Source organism: Aethalodelphis obliquidens, unplaced genomic scaffold (genome assembly GCF_003676395.1).
Source record: "Aethalodelphis obliquidens isolate GAN/ISIS:26980383/991018 unplaced genomic scaffold, ASM367639v1 scaffold30, whole genome shotgun sequence".
NCBI classification, from domain to species: Eukaryota; Metazoa; Chordata; class Mammalia; order Artiodactyla; family Delphinidae; genus Aethalodelphis; species Aethalodelphis obliquidens.
In genome coordinates, this window is record NW_020837974.1 from 19,305,271 (window position 1) to 19,319,015 (window position 13,745).

Consider the following 13,745-nt stretch of genomic DNA (forward strand, 5'->3'; position numbering starts at 1 on the left):
TTAGGTAGTTGTGATGATTGCACAATTCTGTAAATATACTAAACCACTGAATCATGTACTTTAAAAGAGTGAACTTTAGGGCTTCCCTGGTGGCGCAGTGGTTGAGAGTCCACCTGCCGATGCAGGGGACACGGGTTCGTGCCCGGGTCCGGGAGGATCCCACATGCTGCGGAGCGGCTGGGCCCGTGAGCCATGGCCGCTGAGCCTGCGCGTCCGGAGCCCATGCTCCGCAACGGGAGAGGCCACAACAGTGAGAGGCCCACGTACCGCAAAAAAAAAAAAAAAAAGACTGAACTTTATGGTATGTGAATTTAATCTCAATAAAGCTGTTAGAAAAAAAAACTGAGGTAGAATTTGAAGGAGACATTCAGAGAAGGAGGAACTGAGGACAGGGCAAAAGGTAGAGGGGATAAAGCTAAACAGATAAGCTTAGCACAGACAAGAGTTTGGGCTTCAATTCCAGAGTCACTAGGGAGCGGCAGAGGTTTCTAAGAAATAGTGAGTGACAGGCTCAGAACTGTGGCTTGAGCATGATTAACCTGCAGCAGTGTAGAGAATGCACATTTTATGTCCCTTTCTATTTTTACATGGTAAGATTCTCACTTATATGCCTCACATCACCTAGGGATTCACAAGAAGAATATTAAGTAAAACATATTTCTCTGACAGCCTTTGTATGGTCAATTATCAAAGTAATGCTTAAAAATACATTTTAAATTAGTGCATATTTCACACCACACAGCACTATTTCCTTGTGTTTTAGGGGGATCCTCCAGAAGAATAAGAGAAAGAAGGGACCCAAGTCAACAAAACACAGATGTCAAAATTATAAAAATATTCAATATCACTGCAGCAAGCTGTTCAATAAATGCTGGCTGACTCAAAACCACTAGTAAGAATAGCAAAACAAGTGACTTGGTTTAATGTTGTTTGTTATTATACAAAATCCAATCAATTGCTGTTTGCAGAAAATATCTTGTAAGGTTCAAAGTATAAAATTCCTTAACCAAGTTTCAATCTGTTTTGAACATTCCATCTGAAACGGGAAGTCAGCTGAGTCATGGTCACACAACATACTACTGCCTAAAATTCAAAATGCTTTTCCCTAGTTACAAGAGTAGAAATGCTAGGATTTCTGCTTCATACCCAGCTCACACAGAGTATGCAATTCATTTTAAAAGTAAGACCACCTTAATATGACATTTAAACTATACAGCTGGCCCTCTATCCCGGGTTCCAAATCCACAGATTCAATCAACCAAGGATCAAAAAAAATTCCAGAAAGTTCCAAAAAGCATAACCTGAATTTGCCATACATGGGTAACTGTTCACATAACATTTACATTGTATTTACACCTATTTACATAGTATTTACATTGTATCAGGTATTATAAGTAAACTAAAGATGATTTAAAGTACACAGGCAAATGTGTACAGGTTATATACAAATACTACACCACTTTATATAAGGGATTCGAGCATCCTTGGATTTTGCTATGGGCTGGGGTGCGGGTTCTGGAACCAATCCCCCTCAGATACTGAGGGACAACTGTATTTTCATGTTGGTTTTTTGGGTCTGTTTTTTTTTTTTTGAGAGAAACTATGCCTTAGTTGAATGTTACTTTCTCTCTTTTAAATCTTAAAATCTCCCTTTTACTGACATTATTCAGCTCCTCTAACCTCCCCCCCATAACACAATGTTTCTTAATATTTGCAGAGCCATGAGCCTTTGAAATCTGATAAATGCTGAGGATCATCTTTTTCTTTTTTTTTTAAAGCACACATTCAGTTTTTCAAACTACCTCATACCACCTGTGGTCCCTCTGTGGAATCCAGGATGAGAAACCCTGTTCTGGTGGCACAATGCCACTCTAACTTCACTGGGGTATTCTTTTGAAGAATGCATATCACAAGCCCAGTCCTATGTTTCATTTTCTTACCAGGGTTCGGTTTACTACTGGTGAAAGCCAAAAACACGCAACTTTTATGTCTAACAATGGAAGAGCTACCTTCAGAATAACCCTTCAAAAAAGCTGCAATCGTTATAGTTGGCCAATTTAAAAAAGACTTGTAATTACTGTAACTTCAACTATTTAAAATTATACCTCAGTTTCAACTAATTGTCATATCCTGAAATGAAAGAAGCACTGAGCTAGTGTAAAGGTAAAAGTACTGGGTAAACTTTTAGCTAACTTCCTTCAAAGGGGACAGGGAGAGGGCCTGATGTGATGCACTAAGAACAAACACATCACCTATGTGGTATTCCTGCCAACAAGGTTTAACCTGAATCTAATCATACAGAAACCACACAAATCCAAACTGAAGCCTGCAAAAACTAGTCTGGACTATTCCAAAATGTCCATGTCATGAAAGGGGAAGAAATGCATAAGGAACTGCTCCTGATGGAAGGAAATTACAGATGACTAAATGCAACCCTGGATTAAGAAACTGAGAGAAAAGAACAAACTACATTTTAAAAGATACTATTAGGGTTTTCCTGGTGGCGCAGTGGTTAAGAATCCGCCTGCCAACGCAGGGGACACGGGTTCGAGCCCTGGTCCGGGAAGATCCCACATGCTGCAGAGCAACTAAGCCCGTGCGCCACAACCACTGAGCCTGTGTGCCACAACTACTGAAGCCCGCGCGCCTAGAGCCCGTGCTCCACAACAAGAGAAGCCACCGTGATGAGAAGCCCGCGCACCGCAACGAAGAGTAGCCCCGGCTCGCCGCAACTAGAGAAAGCCTGCGCGCAGCAACCAAGACCCAACGCAGCCAAAAATAAAATTTAAAAAAATTAAATAGCTACCCGACCCCCCCAAAAAATGTCCAAAAATAAATAAATAAATAAAAGACATTATTAGGACAACTGGAAAAATTTGAATATGGACCAAATAGTACTGTAACAAAGTTAAACTTCTCCGACTGTGATAATCTGATTGCTGTTATGTAGAATGCCCTTGTTCTTGGGAGATACATATTGTCTTATTTAGGGGTGAGAGGGCATGATAAAACAAATTTGGCAAAATATTAGTAACTGGTAAACCTAGGTGGAGATACAGGTGTTCGTTGCACTATTCTTGCTACTTTGCTGAAGATCAGAATGATTTTTTAAATTTTTTAAATGAGAGGACATTTTCTCGATTTTGAGTGAGAGACGTCATAAGTCAGTCTGACAAGAATATATACAGCCATATCTATTTTAGTCTTTCCAATTATGGGCAATACTTCTGAGGTTGTCATAAAACAGAACTGTAAAGGACTGTATTTTATACTTGCACACTTACTTCAGATGCCAAAACTCACAAGAGTTACAGAATGGTACTCAGATTTTTTAATGATGTTTGTATTTAAAACTTCCAGAGGGTTGTTACACATTTTAAAATTAAGCTTACAGTTTGTGATTCATTTATTCTACCAATTGATATACCACATAGCTGCCAAATAAAGCTAGAAAGAAACCTACTAATAGGAAATTGCTGGCCTACACTACATCACAGGAAAGCAACAGAAAAGCTTAACAAAATCAGAAGATTTTTTTTTTTTTTTCCAGATAAAGTTTGGTGAATTCCAAGAGCAGGATCCACCTTATCTAGGAAGACCTAATGCTCTGGTTTACTCCTGCTGTCCCTAGTCTTTTCTTATTTAGCATGTCCCAAGTAAAGGTGTCTCAGATAAAAACGTTCCAGTTTAGATGCTACATTATATGGTATGCAGCATCTTTAACGACTTCACTTGATGACATTTAATGGTTGGTTTAGGGAGAAAAAAAAAAAATCAGCATAACATGAAGCATGTAGTTCTACTTTAGACAACACACCCTATATTACAGTAAATTAGTAAAATGGTCACAAAATATATTGAGGGAATTGTTCTCACGTTTTCAGAAAGAAAGGAGAAATCAAAGTTATCTCTTTTCTATTGTGCAATATAAAATAAAACGCTGCCTAGCTGTAAGAACCCTATAGTGAGAGTCAAAAGGCCTGTTTGAATCCCAGCTCTGTCACTTGTTAGAGACTATAACCTTGACCATAGCTCCCTCATCTGTAAAATGAAGGGATCAGAATATTGGCTGGGATCATGGTCCAGATCTAAATATTCAATGATTCTATCACTTTGGTATATATATATTTTTAAGTTAGATAAGTTGAGTTACAAGAGGTTTTTTACAACTATAAACTGTAACTTACCATCTTATCTCTCCAAACTCCTATTTCTGTTCTCACATCTGTTCTGTTCAGAGGCTGGGTCAATCTCCCATTCAGCTTGGACAGAGACCCCGTGTATTCACTCCTCTCACAACTAATCACAGACTAGGTAGCTGCCAAACCCCATAGTCTACATCTTCAGTATCTCACACTCTCCCCTCTTTCTACTACCATTTTAATTCATGTCTTCATCACACCTCTTGCCCAGGTCACTAGTTATCATTTTTCTATCCTATCACCACCCTACCTAAAAGCACGTAGTTGCTTCCCACAATGTAAGATTTATGCAAAAAGTCCTCAACCTGATATTCAAGAAACTCGACACCTGCCCCCACCCTTATATGCCAATCCAACTGAACTACTTACTGCTATTTCAAAATTCCCTATACTTTCTGGATTTTGTGCCTTCATTTCTGCTGTTGTTCCTACAGTGCCTTTTTCTCTGCCTTTCAAAACTGATTCCATTCTTTAAAATTTAGTTCCAATGGCGATCTCACACATCTAGACATTACAGTTCTCTTTTGAATGCCCAGGATACCGACAAAAAGTGACAATTTTCATGGCCAACAGTAAATTAGATAGTTTACCTTGTGTGGGCAACTAAACTTATCTATTGTGCCAATTTTGTTTAACTGGCACGGGCTACCTGGCATGCTGTCTTGAGGGTTTGCAGTTTAGCAGAGGGAAGGGAGAATGGCAATGTAACTTTGTCATTCATTCAGAGACTAGAGTTTCCAAACAGGGGGTCTATACAATGGGAATTTGGAGTTCCATGGTATTAAAAGGTATTTAACATTTAAAGATTTAACGTTAAGAATCCAAATGTTTGGTTATCTTCGTGAAACATGAAGATCTACAACAGTGTGGGTGAGTTTGCCCTCCAGGGGACCTCTGGCAGTATCTGAAGACATTTTTGATTGTCACATCTGAGTATTTCTGGTAGATGCTGCTGAACATCCCACAATGCACAGGGCAGAATTCACACTAATCAATAATCTGGTCAAAATGTCAACAGTGCCCAGGTTGAGAAATTCTGATCTAGAAGTGTTGCTTGTATGTGTGGGTTGTGCCTCCCCAAAGATTTTTTCAAATTTTTCAAGGTGAAGAACCATGCCTCTTGTGAAGCAACACAATACAGTCCAAAGCATACCAGTGGTGTGGCCTCCTGAAAGCTACTTAACCTCTTTGTGCATCAAAGTCTTCACCTATAAAACAGGAACAGTAAAAGTACCTACCTCACAGTGTTCCAGGATCAGATGAGTCAATATAAGACCTTCAGAAAAGTGTGCCAGGCAGACAGAAAAAACACTCAATAAATTCAGCTACTTCCATTCTTCCCCTCCCTAGTGCCTAGTCTTCCGTTTGGAACATATAAGATGCTCAAGAAATGGTTACTGAATGAATATAGGATAATGCCTTCCTGGGGAGAGCACAAATGGGTAAAGACATACTCTCCTTATTTGTGAAAAAGGAAGCACAGAGCTAAGGATGGAGTTGAAAGGAAGCATTTACCCACCTAATCATCTCTCTCCCGCCTCAGGAAACTTTTAACCTTTAGGAAACGTTCCCCTCTCACAAGGTCCTTAGTACACAGTGCCCTGTTGTTTTTCCTTTTCATTCCTTCTGACCAACTGAAGAGCCTTAAGTATATGAATGGAATGGTATCTTCTTTTGACTCTTACATCATCTACCTTGTATTAGTTATTTATGTACCCATGACAGTCCTCCTCCTAGACCGCATATGCTCTCTGTGGCCAGGGACAACACTTGACTCCTTTTTATAAAACCCTAGGGACCTAACAGACCTTAGCAACTAGCTGGCCCAAACCTCTTGTTTTATAGATTAGGAACAGAGAGGCTAAGTGATTTGCCAAGAGTCAAGGTCATACTGTAAGTGCCAAAGCTGGGATTCAGACTCTCATACATAGATGATACAGAGACTCCAAGTTCTATCCAACTGTAATAGCATATACAAATTATACCTGTGGTAGAGACAATTTTTAATTTATAGTCCCAGAAAACCTCGAAAGGAATTACAGTGATACAGTTACCTGACAAAGCAAAAAAAGAAAGAGAAACAGACTGATACCTCCAAGCTCCTTTCTGACATTACACCTTAAAAATTCAACCTCTTTTATTTAACGGTTTCATATCTTAACATTTCTTTAATAGCTTTTGACAAAACTTATTTAAATATCCAACAGTTAGTCAGTGACATCGGGTCTGATTTCCTTTAAATGATCCTGTAATTATTTTGAATAACAGAAAATCTCTTATTTGGTAAGACGATGACGTCCATCCTTCACCGACTTAACAGATTCTTTAATGATCACTTTAACAAATTAATATCTATAAAACTCAAAAGACTAGCAGTTTGAAATGATTCCATATGCTGAAAAATATTCAGATGATTTGAACTGTGAATGTTAATTAAGAACCTCAACACAAACATAAAACTTATAATCACCAAGCACAAACTACATTAAGACCTGAGATAGAGAAATTTTATTTTATTCTGTTCAAGTGAAAGAAAGCTGCTCACTGATTAGGTTAATCTAGAAGTTTCTGAGTGTCCCAATACGATGCAAAAGAAAACGGCGAATAAGAAAGGAAAAGACTGTAAGACAGAAAATGAATGTGAAAAAGAGTTAAATATGGTGCAATGCCCTGATGCTTAAGCAATTACAGCTCAATAAAGCTCAACATTTCCATAAAGGCATCGTTTAAAAAAACCAAAAAACCCCTTTGTGGTGAAGATTTAAATTACCAGTGCAAAAGCACTCAGGTCCAAGAGGAATGAGAGCCACTTACTGGAACAGATTTTTAATTATTTTACCAGCTGATAAAAAGAGCACATACAGAACGTAGATATAAATGTATTTTCAAAAGAAAACAAAACGCAGTTTATGCTTGGTAAAGTTCAAGGGCAACACTGTTTCTTTCCAGTGCAACAGAATCCGCCTGACTACAATGTGTTGGAAAAAAAAATGCGAACACATAGTATCTTTTTATAAAGGCAACAATTTGAGTTTCAAAGTAATAACGGGGAAGCCAAAACAGTTTGACAGCCCGCCATAAGGGCCGCCTCAATCATGAGTCACACAATGCCTGCAACCATTTACAATAGTAATTAATGCACAAGTCCCCTAATTAAATTCTAAAAGGGTGAGAATGCTTTAACTAAGTTTACAAGAATTGCTTTCGCTGTGTTCCCCCCACCCCAAAAGAAAGGAACACACGCGTAATTACGCATCTCCCCGCAATCCCTCCATGCAGTATTCCCTCCGGCCTCTTCTCCGTGTCTGCTCCCTGCGTGCGAAAGAAAATGACACCGGGTAACTTCTAAACCCAGCAAGGGCGAGCCAGAGTGGAAATACAAGATTAATAGGTCGAGAGGCGGTAAGCTCGCCCATCTTACCTGCTAAGATTTCTTTCTGCGTCTTTGGTAGCTTTAGCTTCCAATTCTCTGGAACAGAAAAGAAAAAGGGAGAGAGAGAGAGATGCGCATGAAAACGGAGCTGCTGCGGCAGAGGCTCGCGCCGGGGCCGGATGGGGAGGGGGAGGGGAGCCCGGGGGGGCTCACAAAGCTGCGGGGCTGCAACCCCGACTGCGGTCAGGCGACGCGAGCGAGCCGCAGCCCCCGGCCTGGCCCCAGCCGTGCAGCGCCGCCCCTCCGGGCCTCCCGTCCGGCCTCCGCAGCAGCGCAGCCGGTTTCCCTCGCGCCGAGGCCCGAGATCTCGGGGACGCCCGGCGCCGCCGCTGCAGCCCGCAATCGGGGGCCCTGCGGCAGCGCCCGAGGCTCCTCCCGCCCTGAGGGAGGCCCCCGCCCCACTCACCTCATGTGTGTAAAGTGCACGAGCAAGTGGGGCGCGGCGAGTGAGGCTCGCGAGCCTCAAGCCCTCCGTAGCGCCGCGGGGAGAAGCCCGAGCCGCTGCACCAGCGCCATTTTCTACACCGACCCGAGGCCGCCGCCGCCGCCGCCACCGCCGCCGCCGCCGCCGCTGCAGGCCCCAAACCGGAAGTGAATGCCCCACTCGGCAACCCCTTCCGGGGATGCCGCGGCCACCGGCCTCAAGATGGAGGTCCTAGCAACTAGAGCCGCAGGCTGGGTAGGCCCTTGGCAACCACCCCGGCGTGGCGCGGTCCCCGGCTGGACCTCCCTGGGGGGTGGGGGGGGGGGGAGGGATCACAGCCTCCGAGGCGCCCCGCACAGCGGCAGGGGGCCCCGCCGAACTCCGAGCCCAGCCTTTTTTGGCACGGCCGCCTCGGATTCTGACTTCAGTCCCTCTCCTCCTTCTTTGCTGCGACACAAGTTTCCTTCCCTGCTGCCCGGCCCCTCCCCCACCAAAACACAGCAGAAAAAAAAAAAAAATCGCATAAACCGCAAATTCTACCCCAGCCGCAGCATGATGATTCCTCGCTGCTTTTGAAATCCGCCACTTATAATTATTTTTGACCTTGGGCCAATTATTTAACCTCTCTGCTTCTCTGTTTCCTCCTCAGATAATAATGCATACCTGAGGATGACAGGTTTAGAAGCGATTTTTATCCTTCGAATTTTGCAGACCATTTGACTCAGCAATTCCACTTGCATGAACTTCTGTTCAAAAAATAATCCTAGATAGCTACAGATAACGTCACCATCGTGATATTAAGTCCTGCGTTGGTGGTGATGAAAAATTGTGAACGGCCAAAATGTCCAACATTACGACATGGCTTTAAAAACTGAACTCCTGTAAATAGTGCTGCAATGAACTTTGTGGTAAATGTCTCTTTTTGAATTATGGTTTTCTCAGGGTATATGCCCAGTAGTGGGATTGCTGGGTCATATGATAGTTCTATTTTTAGTTTTTTAAAGACCCTCCATAGTGTTCTCCATAGTGGTTGTTCTGTTTACAATACACTGTTTACAATAGCCAGGACATGGAACCAACCTAAATGTTCATCAACAGATGAATGGATAAAGAAGATGTGGCACATATATACAATGGAATATTACTCAGCCTTAAAAAGAAACAAAATTGAGTTATTTGTAGTGAGGTGGTTCGACCTAGAGTCTGTCATACAAAGTCAGAAAGAGAAAAACAAATACCGTACGCTAATGCATATATATGGAATCTTAAAAAAAAAATGGTACTGATGAACCTAGTTCAGGATTAAAGAGGTAGACATAGAAAATGGACTTGAGGACATGGGGTGGGAGGGCGAAGCTGGGGTGAAGTGAGAGTAGCATCGACATATGTACACTACCGAATGTAAAATAGTTGGCTGCTGGGAAGCAGCAGCATAGCACAGGGAGATCGGCTCTTCGCTTTGCCATGACCTAGAGGGGTGGGATAAAGAGGATGGGAGGGAGGCTCAAGCGGGAGAGGATATGGGGACATGTCTATGCATATGACTGATTTGCTTTGTTGGGCAACAGAAACTAACACAATATTGTGAAGCAATTACACTCCAGTAAAGATCTATTTAAAAAAAAAACTGTACTACTGCACGCGTTAGGATACTATAAAAATGCTGGAGAGGAAGAGTAATGGCACAGCGGAAAATGGTTACAATAGAATAACTAAAAAAGCAAGTTCCTAAGTAGCTCACACTGTGAAAGCATGTAGATACAGTAAGATACTTATATATGAAGACAGTAAGCTACATATGTGTACATAAAGTAAAAATATATACCTACATGTAGATACAAGATACCTACGGGTAGATACAGCAATATACATACCTGTATATACAATAAGATACATATATTCGTGTGCATATGTGTGTATTCTTTCCATCCTCTCAAAACGCTTTCTCTTTTTTTTCTTTTTATTTTTGGCTGCACTGGATCTTCGTAGCTGCATGGGCTTTCTCTAGTTCTGAGAGTAGGGGCTACTGTTCATTACCGTGCACAGGCTTCTCATTGTGGTGGCTTCTCTTGTTGCAGAGCACGGGCTCTAGTCACATGAGCTTCAGTAGTTGTGGCACGCAGGCTCAGTAGTTGTGGCGCATGGGCTTAGTTGCTCCGCGGCATGTGGGATCTTCCCAGACCAGTGCTCAAACCCGTGTCCCCTGCATTGGCAGGTGGATTCTTAACCACTGCGCCACCAGGGGAGTCCCTCACAACGCTTTCTCCCCCCAATCTAAAGATGATTCCAACTCTGTGCTTGCAATCCATTCCTTCTCAGAAACCTCACTTTATGGATCATCCCATTTTCCTCTTTCTACTGCTTTGATCCTTTCGTTGCCTTTAAAACATGCCCAAATCTCTCCCATTAAAAAGAAACAAAACCTCCCTTGACTGCCCAGTTCCTGTCCTCTGTCAGGGAGATGTGTAATAAGTTAATGTATAAGGGAATGAATGGATGCACAGAAAGTCCTAAAGCATATGTACCAAAATGTTAACTGATGATATAGTTTTTAATTTCCTTCTTTTAATGTATCTGGCTTTTTTTTCATTTTTATACAATAAGCATGTAAAAAAAATTTTTTTTAATCTGGTTTACAAAGTGTAAAATGTAGGGGGCACCAAATAAATGCTAGTGACTTTCCTTTTCTTGCCATATCCCTAAGTTCGATTCATCCATGCATATATTTGGGTTTGTTTTCTTTTATTGTTCTTTCTACTTAAAGCATTAAAAATTATATTACAGCATTTCTTTAGGAGTTAAAAAAATGAACATGTATATATAGAACAGTATGCTTTCATACCAGGTTTATGAATAGTTTTCCACAAAAGCATAAAGCAATGTAATATTTATCAACATTTACACAGCTGTTAAGATTAACTGATTTTTTTTTAAAAAATTAGACTTTCTTAGGTTTGAATAAATCATTGATTCTCATTTGGGGCAATTTGGCTCCCTAACCCTCACACAAAGATTTAGCAATTTCTGGTTTCTGATGGTCACAACTGGATGCTACTGGTACCTAGTAGGTAGAGGCCAGGGATTCTGCTAAACATCCTACAGTGCACAGCACAGCCCCAATCCCCCCAGCGTGAGAGTATCTGAACCAAAATACCAATAGCACCCAAGGTTGAGAAACCCTGGAACTAATTCCCAGCTCCAGGGAAGCTGAGAAGATGTAATTTCTTGAAGATCTTTCCAGAGTGGTTTGACACAATCACATATGACTCCTAGAGGGCTGCATTATGAAGGTATGCTAATCACTTTTTGATTATCTCTTAAACTTGGTGCATAGGGGTAGGTCAAAGAAGAATGACAACAGAAAACCAGCACTGATTCCTTATCAGAAACCTACTGGACTTCCCTGGTGGTCCATTGGTTAAGACTCCATGCTTCCAATACAGAGGGCATGGGTTCAATCCCTGGTTGGGGAAGTTCCACATGCTGCATGGTGTGGCCAAAAAAATAGAAAAAGAAAAAAGAAGGGCTTCCCTGGTGGCGCAGTGGTTGAGAGTCTGCCTGCTGATGCAGGAGACACGGGTTCGTGCCCCAGTCCGGGAAGATCCCACATGCCGCGGAGCGGCTGGGCCCGTGAGCCATGGCCGCTGAGCCTGCGCGTCCGCCTGTGCTCCGCAATGGGAGAGGCCACAACAGTGAGAGGCCCGCATACCGCAAAAAAAAAAAAAAAAGCCTACTAAGGGGTCTTCTCTTATTATTCTTTCTCTTTATTAATAATTAGTCTGTCTATTGAATATTTCCCATCATCATACAAACATATTCTAGTAACTTCCACAATAAGAAAAAAACGCAAACAAAACAAAAAACAACTCCATGGATGCCTCATTCCTCTCCAGCTTCATTTCTTTTCTTTTTTTTCCTCTCTTTCCCAGAAAAACTTCTTGGAAAGGTGTTCTATACCAGCTGCTTCCAGTTGCTCACCTCCTTTCCCAGCCCACTCTAACCTGACATCCCCACTCCTCCCCACAAACAGCTCTTATCAAAGTCAGAAATGACCTTGAAGCTCTCAAGCTCAATAGTAACATTTCTATCCTGCTCTTGATTTACTTCATTTTTTTTTTTTTTTTTTTTTGGCTGCGTTGGGTCTTCAGTGCTGCACACAGGCTTTCTCTAGTTATGGCGAGCGGGTGCTACTCTTCGTTGCAGTGTGCAGGCTTCTCATTGCGGTGGCTTCTCTTGTTGCGGAGCACGGGATCTAGGCACGTGGGCTTCAGTAGTTGCAGCATGCAGGCTCAGTAGTTGCAGCACATGGGCTTAGTTGCTCCACGGCATGTGGGATCTTCCCGGACCAGGGCTGGAACCCGTGTCCCCTGCATTGGCAGGTGGATTCTTAACTACTGCGCCACCAGGGAAGCCCCTGATTTACTTTTTAGCTGTATTTGTCACAGCTGACCAGTCCTGCCTTCTTAAGAGAGCTTCTTTTCCAGAATGTCTTGGCAGCACACTCTCCTGGGTTTCTTTTTACCTCTCTAGCCATTTCTTGTTTTCGTATCCTTTGCCATCATCTCTTGCTTTGTACCAAATAAATGTTGGAGAACCCCAAGGCTTTGTTCCAGACTCTTCCCCTTCTCTGTCTCTCAACTTTCTCCTTCGGATGAGTAATTCCATCCTTTCTCTTGTATTTAAATACTATTTAAATGTAGATGACTCTCAAATTCATATTTTTAGCCCATATCTCACCTGTGTACCCCAGAATGCTAAAATGCCAGTCTGTCTGGGCAACAAATATATGTGCTAGGTACTGTGCTAGGGCCCAGTTCTCAGCAATACAGGAGCAACTACTCCTGTCCATTAAGTCTTAAGAGGCAGACAGATTTTTTCTTTTTAAAGCAAACTATAAAGTGTATAATTATAAACTATGACAAGTGCACAGAGGGAAAGAAATGTTGTGCTAAGCATGAAACAAAGGAACATTACATAGATTGTGTGGTCAAAGAAGGTTTCTTTGAAAATGTAAAGCTTCATCTGAGAGCTGAAAGATAAGGGGCAGCCAACCCAGCACCTAGGGAACAGCAGAGGAAGGGTCTCAGGCTGGAGGCTTAAACTGTGGGTCCTTATTGTGGATGAAAACAGGCTTCGTATTGTATTTAGCTTTAAATCCACTGGTGCCACCATTTTTACTTACTTGTATGAACAATTAGGAACAAAACCAGAAACAAGGTTCTGTACAGAGTAATGGGTTTCACTAACATAGCTGGTTTAAGTAAGCAAATGCCATTTCCTACAACAAGCATATTCTCTAGATTAAGTGAATGTTATAATATGTTGCATGCCTTATGGTTGAAGTTTCCAGTTTGAGAATTTGTATATAACATTAACTGACTTTCCTACCATAGCTTTTTACGGAATAGCTCTGGAAGAATCTGTAACTATCTCAGGAAGCTTCTTGCTTCTTCTTAGTGAGCATAGTAAGAAACAGAGGCTATACAAAATTAAACGTAAATAAGATCTTTTCTCCGTTTGTCTTTCTTCCTTGGGTTTTTTGTTCCTTTGGTTTCTGAGGTTACCAGAGCTTAAGTATTCTTCAACCCTCTCTTCCTTATCTAAGAAGGGTAAATGACTAGCCTAATACTTGAAAAATTATGTACTTGAAAGGATTATTTTTTCTCCCAAGTCTCTACCAAATACC

General features: G+C 41.8%; 1 protein-coding gene across 8 annotated transcripts in view; it reads right to left on the reverse strand.

Moving 5' to 3' along the window:
* The window catches only part of TNRC6A (trinucleotide repeat containing adaptor 6A), a 208,240-nt gene that overhangs the window by 89,402 nt on the left and 105,093 nt on the right, over positions 1-13,745 (reverse strand). For 2 of the 8 annotated variants that reach the window (XM_027126601.1, XM_027126608.1), the window contains one exon: positions 7,624-7,671. The exons of 1 other annotated variant lie outside the window; for it this stretch is intronic. In XM_027126601.1, the coding sequence (XP_026982402.1) occupies positions 7,624-7,671 (48 nt within the window). Of the gene's footprint in view, positions 1-7,444; positions 7,548-7,623; positions 7,672-8,041; positions 8,207-13,745 lie in introns of those variants that run through there. 5 more of the 8 variants (XM_027126602.1, XM_027126610.1, XM_027126605.1 and 2 more) reach the window with 5 other exon arrangements.